We start from the raw sequence: 10,537 nt of genomic DNA, 5'->3' as shown, positions 1-10,537 counted from the left end.
CAGGGGTTCAGGCAGTAACAGGACATGGGCACCTGCAAGGACAGAGTCAGAAAGCACTGATAAACCACAAAGGCCGGAAGGGGCAGGATTTGGTTGCCCTTTCTTTGGGGAACACCTCCGACGAGGAACTGTTTACGGCCCAGAAGAGAGAGCTCCTGCTGGCCTTGGCTACGGCATGGCTCTGGCGCCTCGTCCCCATGGGTAATGCCCTTAGAGACCTGTGCGCCTGCAGAGCTGCACAGTGCCCCTGTGCCACGCAGCAGGGCTCGATGGGGAGCCCTGGGCAGCTGCCAGGGAGTTATTTGCAAACCCTGCGCAGCACCATCCCTCGCCCTCCCCTGGTACACACCTGGGCTTCTTCACCTGCTGGACCTTCCTGCTTTTTTTCACTTTTCGATCCCCCCCAACGCTTTCTCTCTTCCTTCTTTTCTTGTCTCCTTGGCATTCCCTCTCCTCTGCCCAGGCCTCTTCTCTCTTTCTTTGTCTTTGGTTTCCCGTTTCCTGGGGGCAGCCTGCAAACCTTTCCATCCCACAGTGGGATTAGACAGGTCAAGCCAGCATCAACTGGAATCAGTGCTGGGTTTAAGCAAAGCTGACTCCTTTTACCTTCTTTCCTCCAAAAGGCTCTTCAGTTCTTCTGCACAGGCCAGGGGGTCTGCCGTGGTCTCTGGGGTGGTTGGAGGCACAGCAACGGGTGCCTAACAGAGAAATGCTGGCGTGAGCAGGTGGCAAGGGACGCCCTGGAGCAGCAAGTGACTGCTTGCTCCCTTAGCTCTCCAGAGAAGATCCCTTTGGCTGGTTTGCATTAGCCCTTTCTTCCAAGGGCCTCCCTTTGGAACACACTGTTCACACGAGTGCGTGACACTCCATTAATTTGGGGGGCGATTCAGCAGGGAGCCTGCGATCCCCCTGCGGGCCAGAAAGGGCTGGCCCACTTCATTCTGGCGCGGTTTCTGCTGCCCTCCCGAGACAGAGCTCTGCGGATAGCCCTTTGGTGCAACACCACCAATGCCCCGGTGGGAGGCTTTGCTTTTCAAATCTCTCTTTCTCTAGGTATTTTGGAGATATCGCCTTTGATTAAGCACATGCCTAACACAGTGGAGAGGCAACCTTTCCAGTTTTACTGGAGAAAAATAAAACCAGCCAAAGCCACCAGAGATGGAGTGCCAGGAAGAGGCAGAGCAGCTACTTGGACTCATCAGCAACTACCCTCCTACCCGAGATCACCTTGTCCCAGTGGTTGTGGAGCTGCCATACCTCTGCCGTTTCCCATCCTGCATCCGTGTCTGCCCCTGCTGCTCTCTGGAGGACGAGCAGAGAGGGTGGTGCGTCCGGGAAGGCGCTTGCCTGCTGCTCCATGTCTGCTTGGCCTGCAGGGCCACGTTGCTCTTCCAAAGACAGCTCTGGAAAGCGAAAGCAAAAGCATGTGCAGCAAAGTGACTTGTTGGAAGCAGACATCGGCTAAAGCCAGTCCAGCCCCAAGCCCTACAGCAGCATTCTGCTCACGCTCTGACAGCCCTCAGTCCCTCCTCCTACCTGTGGATCTGTCCATGGGTGCTGGCGACGCCTGGGCTGATGGACAGGAGAGGCCAGCCACCTCCTCCGCAAAGATGTCACCGCAGTTTTCAATCATAAACTCCACCAGCACGTTCACCTGCACACATCAGAGCCTTGGTCTCAAGCCAGGTGCCTGAACATGTATCCAGCAGCCTTTGCCACTCCTGAGCCTGGCCTCTGTGCAGCAGGCTGTGGCTGCGGGGCTGCTCTTGCTGGCAGCCACGCCAGCAGCATTTGCTCAAGAGAGCAGGCAGCCAGGGACCTCTGAAGAGCCAAGCTCTGATGGGCTGGGAAGGCTGCAGCCCGCTGCTCAATGGAGCGTACCTTCTGAGTCACCTCCAGCATGGCCTGCAGAGGGAGCAGGTCCTCGTTGGGTGGGCTCAGCAGGTTTGGCCCAAGGCAGATGGCCAGGTTGCTGGAGGTCATCCTGCTGGTGGAGGTGTTGTGGCCGATGTGCTGGAGGAGGGACAGCAGGCGCTTGAGGAGGAGGAGGTTGGCTGCAGGCAACTTGTGGGCCACCCTGAGGGAACAGGAACACAACGTCACTCAAGCAGATTAAGTTGCCCACAGGTGTCCCCCAGGCTTGCCCAAGGCAGGTGGGAGCCAGCGGCTGTGTTGCGCAGCTTTGCAGGTGCTCTCAGCCAGCGGTCAGGGCTCCAGCTCAACAGGCAGGCTGCTGCCCACACTTACGCTTTCAGCTCTTCGATCTTGTCCTCCTGGCAGGTCTTCTGCATGGCTGCCATCCAGTCTTCGTAAAGGTCTGTCACGAGCAGCTTGGCGGGGATGCTTCTCAGGAAGTCCTGCAATGCCAAGGGCATTCAGGTGAGCCTCTGAACACTCCAGACATGCCAGGAGCTCTTCCAGCTGCAGGTCAGAAGCACTCACCTTCAAGATGACGGCCAGCAGCAGCGCAGGCTGGCTTCCCAGGTCGACGTCCGCGCCGCGGTCCAGGGCCTCGCGCAGCTCCCGAAGCTCTGTCCCACTGGCCGCCATGCGGAATATGCCCTCCGTCGCTGGTCCTTGCTGGTGCAGGACAGCCATCAGCTCCTGCAGGAGAGGCAGGAGGAGAGTTACTTGGCTGAGGAGCTGCCTTGCAAAAGCGGTGGCCGGGACCAGAGTTCAGCCCCAGCCTGTGCTCCCTCCTGCTGCAAAGGGGCTGAAAGCAGAAGCATGAGCCATGGGTGAAGAGCCCAATGCCCCATCTGCGGAGCCCCTGGGCACACCGGCTCTGGAGCAGTCGGAGGGCTGGGGACCACAGGGGTGCAGGCTGGCTTACCTGGATGGGCCGGGGCAGCGTGCCGTCCTCCCCGCAGAGGGCTGCCAGGGGCTGCCCAAAAAGCGGCCTGCTGCAGCCGGAGCCCGCCTGCCCTGGCGCCTGGGCAGTGGCCGAGCTGCGCCGCAGAGCAAAGGGCCAGGGCAGCCCCCTCCTCCTCCTCCTGCTGCTGCTGCTCCCTCCTGCTGCAAAGGGAAAGAGAGCGAGAGCCCATCAATGGAGACGGCCAGGCCAGCGCTCCCGCAGCCTGCCCTGCCCTGCCCTGCCCTGCCTGCCCTGCCTGCAGCGTGGTGCTGAGCGCTGCGGCAGGACGGGCAGGGAGCCAGCAGCTGGAAAGGCGGCTGCGGCTCGCAGGCTGCTGAGAGCCGTCGTGCCAGCGGGACAGCCTGTCCCAGCCCTCGGCCTGCCCTCCTCCAAGCTGTGGGCAGCAGCAGAGGCTCCGTGTCCCCGCAGAACCACATCCAGCTGTCACTGCCCAGCGGCTGCCCTTGCTCGTCCAGGTGACGTCCTCCCTTGGGCTGCCACACCTGCATGGCGACACTCAGGGGACAAGTGAGCACAGCTCAACCGGTGGCAGGACGTTGCCTTTCTTTCCAAAACTCACCTGCTGAGTGGCCAAGTCCCCCTCTGTTTCTAGCTGGGTCTGTCGGAGGCCCTTGCTTGGGATCAGCCTGCAAGAAGCAGGCTGTGCTTAGAGAGCAGCCCCGCAGCAGAAAGGGCCACCGGCGAGCTGCCACCCGGCACCAGCAGCCTGAGCGTGGCGGAGCTGGGACCCTCCGCCCTCCCAGGCTCTCTGCTCTGCACCGCAGGTTTCCTCCCAGCGCTGCCAGTGCGGCTTTGCCCGCATTCCTGGTAGCCTTCCAACCCTCTCCGCTCGCTCCCAAAGAGGCACCACGGGACCCTCCCTCCCTCCCGCACAAGCTCACCCCACTCGCCGCACATCCCTGGCACCTCGGCACAGCCAGAGGTGGGTGAAAGGCAGCCATTCTCACCTCTGCCTGGCCCTCCATCAGCCTCTCCAGGCTCCTGGCGCTCAATGTCCTCCACTGGGCAAGAGAGGAGGAGTGGAAGAAGGTGAGCAGCAATGCCTCTGATGCTCGGCTGGAGGAGCAGTGCCTGGGGACAGAGCCCAGAGCAGAGAGACACTCACGGCATGGCGGCGACTCAGCTCCTTCTCCAGGGCTTTGATCGACGGCAGGCGGGTCACCCGGGCTCTCTTTGCTCCTTCTGGTGTCCTGTGCAGCGGGAAGGGACAGGGAGAGAGCTGGGTGAGCCCCAAGCTGCCTCTTCTCTCTTGTCAGGCAGCTCTGCCCGACAGCTGCCCGCAGCCGCGGGGGCACCTCTCCCCAGCTGGGGAGCTGTGTTCCCCTGTGCGGCTGCACCTGGAGCATCCCCCCGGCTTACCCCAGCAGTGTGCCCACCCACAGCTCCTTCAGGGCCCGGGAGCTGCAGAAAGAGAGGAGAAGCAGCATCAGGCCCCGCTGCCCCCCAGCCCGTGGGCAGAGGCGGGTGCCTGCACAGCCCTGCCCCATGCAGAAGGACAGAGGGGCAGGACAGAGCCCCGTGGGGAAGGACAGAGGCACTGCCCAAGCCCTGGCTCCCTCTCTCCTGCCAGAGCAGCTGCTTTTGCCCTTCCCTTCTGGGGACCAAAAGGTGGTGGGGGGATGCAGGCCATGGAAATGCCCCCCAACCCGTCCCTGTGGGCGTGCTGCCCGCTCCCTGCCCGGGCTCTGCACGGAGGGCAGAGGCCATTCACAGGATGGCTGCCGGGGCGTGCTTGGGAACCTCTGCTGCCCTGCCATGGGACGTGGCACCGCGACTCACCCAAAAGTGGCAACACAGGAGCCGGTGGGCCAGGCGAGGATGAGGGAGGTCCTGTCCTCATCGCTGCCTTCCTCCTCCTCCTCTTCTTCCTGCCCCGCTGCCTCCTTCCCGCCGCTCAGCACCCACAGCTTGTCCAGGGCCAGGCGGAGCTGTGGGCGCACGCTGGTGCCACGTCTGCAGAGAGGAGAGGCGGGCAGGGAGCTGGAGGTGGGCTCCTTGGGGCAGCCCCGGCGAGAGCCCTGTCCCTCGCCTGCCTTGGGACGCACAGGGGTGCATCCAGCAGCAAGGTGCTGGGGCCTGGGGCTGGTGGCAGGGTGTCCCTGCCCTGGTGGCAGGGCCAGGGCTGGGGAAAGGCAGCTGGGCTCTGAGGGTCTTACTGCAACTTGGCGATGACCAGTTCCTCCTGGAGGAGGAGAAGGCGCCTCTCGCTCCTCTTGCGGCCCCGGGTCAGCCGCACGTCTGCGCTCAGCACCACCTCGATGTCGCTGAGAGCCTCCCTGCAGAGCAGCGAGCGGCGGGCATGAGAAAGGCAGCTGCTGCAGGGCCCGGCCATGCCCGCGTGTCCCCGAGCCACAGGGAGAACCCACCTGGAGCCGCAGCAGCAGTTGGCCTGGCCCATCCCGCCCGGGACAGGAGGACCCTCGCCGTGCACCAAGGACACGGCCCAGGCGGCCACAGCGAGGATGGGAAGCGGGGTGCTGGTGTCGGTGCCGCAGCTGAGCTGCTCGGCCAGCCCCTGCCTCCTCCCAGCGCTGCTCCGGGCCAGCACAGCTCCGTCCTGCCGGCACTGGTGGCTGTTGGCTCCAAGTGGCCAACATTCCGAGCCCAACGGACACTGGGGGGGGGTGCGGGGGGTGGCACTGGGAGGGCCCTGGGCTGGGGGTTCTCTCCAGTAGGGCCATGTCTCTCTTGCACTGGGCAGCCCCGAGCAGGACACAGCAGAGGGGCAGGACCACCTCCCTCCACCTGCTGCCAATGCTTTGCCTCCTGCAGCCCAGCAGGCAGTTAGCCTTCTTGGCCCCAAGGCCACTTGGCTGGCTCCAATTTGGGGGTCAGCTTGGGCTCCACCATGAGCCCAGCTGTCTGCACAGCTGCTTTCCAGCTGGCTGTGCCCCAGCCTGCACTGCTGCAAGGGCTTCTTCCTCCCCAGCTGCAGGACTTTGCTCTTGCCCTTGTTGAGCTGCATGAGACTCCTGCCAGCCCCTTTCTCCAGCCTCTCAAGGGCCCTCTGCTTGGCGGCAGCACCACGCTCCGCCGCGTGAGCCTCTCCTCCCAGCTGTGTGCCATCTGCAAGCTGTCTGAGGGGACACTCTGCCCCATCATCCAGATCACCGACCGTGAACGGGACCCGCAGAGTGCAGCCCGGGGCCTTGCAGACATGCACGTTGATATGCCATACCTTGTCACAGAAGGTTCAGAAATGTAGGGGGAAAAGCCACGTTGTTTTTTTCTCTTCTAGATACAGGGCTTCCCCTTTTGATTCCTGCAAGCTCTTAAAAGTCGTTCAAGCATCTGTCTCATTTTTCATTGGAACGTCATGTCTCTTCATAGCGCTGATCTTATGTGTACCGTCGGATGGGGCTGGACTCTCGTATAGATCATTTAGGGAGTAAGTAGCTTAGGTTATTAGAGAGCAGATTATCTGCATTCATTGTGCCTAAACTGGTGACAGGAGGTTGCACCTAGCTCTTGAGCCAAAGGATCCCAATCAAAGGTGCCTATGGACCTCCGTGGGCTATTGATCAGCAGATTGAATTGACCGTGGTGCAAAAAGAAAAGGTACGTGAGAAAGGCATATTCTGCCTCGACTGCTACAACGCGTGTTTGAGGAGCTCTGACGAGAAATCATCCACGCCCCTCCACCCGCCCCCTTCCTTAGAAGTAAAAAGCACGAGAGAAAACAGATTCAACTTGTAGAGCAATCGGGCTTTTACGAGCCAAGTCCATTGCCCTCTGTCATTCCCATTCAATCAGCCACCTTGCCTGACATTCTGCCTCTACTCGGTGCCAACAGGAGACTCTTCCAGGAAAAATGAAAGAAAGAAAAAAAACTTGCTGTCCAGCCAGTGGCCTGTGCTATGCTGCGGAAGATGTAGAATTCCTCTCTGATCCAGAACTTTCCGCCTAGAGCCAAAACGTTGGTGAGGTTTTCCTCCATCTCGACCCCTCGCTGGTGCCTCTTCCCCAGGGAAAGTCTTTCCTCTGTCACCCCGTGGGCACAGCTGGGCACAGCTGGGCACAGGCAACGCAAGCCCCAAGCCTCAGGCACCATGCGAGGCCACCAGCGTCCTTGAGCCATGAGCAAGATCTGCAGCTGCTCTTCAGCTGGAGGAGAAGGGTTGTTCACAGACATGGGTGCACATGGCAGAGGCGATTCCAGAAGAGCCCCAGTGGCTCAAAGCTTTCCGTGTCCTGCGTTGGTGCTTTTCAGGACCAGCTGCTGGGTCCACTTGCACCGAGGCTAGCGAGAGCTGCAGTTCAGGTAGGGAATTCAGAAAACCCTCTTTCCACAGCCCCAGTGAGGGGAACAATTAACCCATGGTGGGTCACTGGGGCCAGTTCAGATCCACTGCCCACTGCTATCTATCAGCTTGGTTGATGACGTGCTGAGAAAAAGATTTCAACACCGATTTCTACTCTCAACAGCTAGGGAATCAACAATACCCTGACTAGAAGAACTACTGAACTGGAAGCTACATCCAGATCTTAACCACGGCAGCCTTGGTTTGGAAGGAGGCAAACAGATAATACCTAAATCACGATCGAGTGCTAAGTCCGTGCTTCTGAGGAGCTAAGACCTTCCCACCGAGACAAGGACTGTGGCCGATTCTTGCAACAGTTGTGCCTCGCGCCACCTTTCTACCTTTGTCAATCACTTCTGCCCCGAGAGGACCAGAGGAAAAGGGGCACAGATGAAAACACACGCTCTTCCAGCTGCACATGAGAAACCCATATTGGACTGTTAGGGTGATCTACTTTACTGGCTCTGGGTGACCCTGCTTGAGCAGGCGGGCTGGACCAGATGACCTGCAGAGGGCCCTGCTGCGGCAGGGCTGCGGCACAAAATGGGATTTCTGAAGTAATAGCAGACAATTCACTCGTCTGGTCAGTCCAAAAGCCAGGTGGAAGATGGCGTCTGACAATTGATTATAGGCACTTAAATGCCAACACAGCTCTGCAAACGGCTGCAGCACCTAATATTGCAGCTTTAACAGCCACGTGATGACAAGCAGCCGCACGCCCACGGATGGCAGTGCTAGATGTGAAGGATATGTCCTTTGTGGTCCCCTGGCAGAAGAAGGAGAAAGAGACATTTGCTTTGCCTTGGGAAGGTAGACAATACACCCGTAACAGACTCCCACAGGGTGTAAACAGCCACCTGCAATTGCTCAGGCTGCACTTGCTGAACTCTTTCAAACAGTCTCACTCCTTCAAGATGTGAAACTGTACCAACACAGAGATGATATCCTAATCGGAGGGAGGTCCCCTGAAAGGGTGGGGGAAGCGGGGGCAGCAGCAGTGTGGCAAACACTACAGAAAGCAGAAGTTGAAATTCCACCCCAAAATTGTCAGGGACCGAGTAGAGAAGTAAAATTTGTAGGTCCTTGGTGGACTGCAGGTAGTGCAGCAATCCCGCTGGACACCTGAAGTAAAACAGAACAATTGCAGATGCCCCAGCCTAGGAGGGAATTACAACAACTTTGGGGTACTGGAGGGTGCTGGAAAAAACAGGTACCTGGGTTTTCTATTATTGCTCGCTCACTGTACTCACTTTTACGAAAGGGAACCCGGTGGGAGTAGAACCCAGAGCATGAAGAGGCAGTCAAGGCACCAATACAAAAATCCAAGCCATAGCAGTCACCGGGGGCCAGCACACCCCCGCGACCCTATTGTAGCAGAACGGGCTTTTGCAGAAGACGGTACTTCTTGCAATCTATTCCAGACTGGGCCGAGCAGGCCAAAACGACCTCTCATGTTTATTAGGGAATAATAAATCAGGGAAGACAAGGAGGGCACCTTGCCCACTGCAATGCCAGAGGAAATTTGGGAGGACGCGACTCAAGTTGAAAGGAAACTCCAGTCCTGCTGGCATCTACCCCATCATTGCGCTGGGATTAAATGGCAATGGAACTGTCCCCTAATGTTTGTCATGTTGAAATACATCCTGATGAAACCCCTGAAACTGTACCTGTGTACGTTGGAAGCGGATGTGTTTGTATGAGAACCCTTTGTGAGTCTCTATTTCCAGACAAGACCACTGTAGATATATACAGTCGCTCAAATATCTGTACTTGTCATTTTACCAAAATCAGAGGATGCCACTTTAACTATCCCGCTCCTGTCACAACTCACCAATTGGTACAGCCTAACTCTACAGCCTATCACGATTTATCGCCTACCCCTACTGGAATGAATCTCACATTGGTGAGAAAACTGGTGCAACACGATGACCCGAGTCAATTGCTAAAGCGAATTTGGAATAACGGCCAAAACCCCTAATTCCTGTCCATCACGACGCAGCGGAGATACACCATGTCCCAGAAAGAGCGAAGAAAGATGGAAAACATCACTGGTGGGAAACTCCTTCTGGATGGTCCCCAACAGCAACTGGAATTTTGAATTGGATGCTCCGTCCAGTTGTAGTTTTGTCAATGTTGACCTTATTGTGTTTCTTGCTTATAATCATTCTGTATCTCAGAGTTGGGCAAAAAATGAAACAAACCAAATCAGTCCAGCAGGTAAAATGGATACAATCAACTGATTCCGTATGAAACCTGGTAACCTGTAGGTAACCTGTATGTAATCAAACCTGAGTGTAGCTGGGCCGTGAACTCCTCTAGTTGCAATCTGTCCCCTGAACACCCACAAAGGAGCAGAGTGACAAAGTGAGCATGGATGCACATCAGCTTGGAACAGCGATCGTGCGACTGACACACGAATAGCGGGTGGCTTTTCCAAGACTCATTTCTCAAGGCACAGAGGAAGTTGTGGGTACAAGGAATCTCCGGCATACCTTTTCTATCGCGTGTAATTTGACTCCAGGCCAACCACTTTATCCTATAAATATGACAGCCTAAGCGAGCCTTCTTGGAGCCCTCCCTGCTAGGCAGCGTGGCTGCATGGCAGCCATCTCCCCTCGAGCTGGGACACCTCTCAAGGTTGCTCCTCGAGGAACAGAGACCTTCCACCAGCAACAGGTCTCTGCTAAGCGACCAGTGTCGTGCCTAACCTTGTAGTATGGTAACTTGGATTTTGCCTTAGTAACTTTGATTGCATGCTGAATTGGTGCTACTGCAAACATTACATAAACATGGCATGTACGACCACTTGGAAATGAAACGTTGATCAAGTCAGAGACGAAGACTGGACCTAGCTGCACCTAAGCTCCATCAGGAGTTCAGAAAGCAAGGGGGTCTCCCCTGAACCTCATGACTCAGCGGGAGGGTGTGCCTTACTCTCTGCATCGCCGGTCTCTCTGTGAAGCATTCTAACTCGAGTGTGTCTCAGTTTTCCTTTCTATGACTCTACCAGGCAGTACTTAGCAGAGGGAACCTTGCCATCGAACTTGGTGAAGTTACGCTATTAAAAACCTGCTCTTAGAAACACTTTTGCTGATACCTTTGTTGGCGATTTCTTAAGTGTCCGAAACCACCTATTTGCGACACCTCCCAGACTCAGCCATTCTGTGTGATTCTGTGCGATTCTGTGCTTTGCTTTGACTCCTAAAGCCTCTGAACTCAGCCCTGATGCCTGCTGGAAAGGATTCCGGGACAAGGGATGACCCCAAACTCCTGCCCTAGGATTCATCACCAAACAACGGCTCCCCACTCCAGAATATCGTCTGGCAGACACAGTCAGAAGAGAGAAAAGATCCTTTTATTG

The 10,537-nt window shown here is 57.4% G+C and overlaps 2 protein-coding genes across 2 annotated transcripts; both read right to left on the bottom strand.

Moving 5' to 3' along the window:
• On the bottom strand, nt 1–2,946 carry LOC148053136 (T-cell activation Rho GTPase-activating protein-like). The gene is made up of 9 exons (XM_087776070.1): nt 2,834–2,946; nt 2,443–2,604; nt 2,248–2,357; nt 1,882–2,077; nt 1,537–1,654; nt 1,258–1,403; nt 607–698; nt 350–520; nt 1–32 (listed from the first exon to the last, which is right to left on the bottom strand). The coding sequence occupies exons 2-9, from the start codon at nt 2,596–2,598 to the stop codon at nt 8–10; spliced, it is 1,014 nt and encodes a 337-aa protein (XP_087632196.1). The 5' UTR covers nt 2,599–2,604; nt 2,834–2,946; the 3' UTR covers nt 1–7.
• Nucleotides 2,944–5,273, bottom strand: LOC148053135 (uncharacterized). The gene is made up of 7 exons (XM_087776071.1): nt 5,242–5,273; nt 5,032–5,151; nt 4,655–4,828; nt 4,235–4,276; nt 3,981–4,065; nt 3,823–3,876; nt 2,944–3,501 (listed from the first exon to the last, which is right to left on the bottom strand). Exons 1-7 carry the CDS (start codon nt 5,271–5,273, stop codon nt 3,394–3,396), a joined length of 615 nt encoding a protein of 204 aa, XP_087632197.1. The 3' UTR covers nt 2,944–3,393.
• Nucleotides 5,274–10,537: the final 5,264 nt, after the last annotated feature.

This window comes from Nipponia nippon, unplaced genomic scaffold, assembly GCF_047370975.1.
Source record: "Nipponia nippon isolate SJK-2023a ecotype South Korea unplaced genomic scaffold, ASM4737097v1 scaffold_4, whole genome shotgun sequence".
Lineage (NCBI taxonomy): Eukaryota > Metazoa > Chordata > Aves > Pelecaniformes > Threskiornithidae > Nipponia > Nipponia nippon.
The sequence above is the reverse complement of the archived record's forward strand: the minus strand, read 5'-3'. Positions and strand labels throughout refer to the sequence as shown.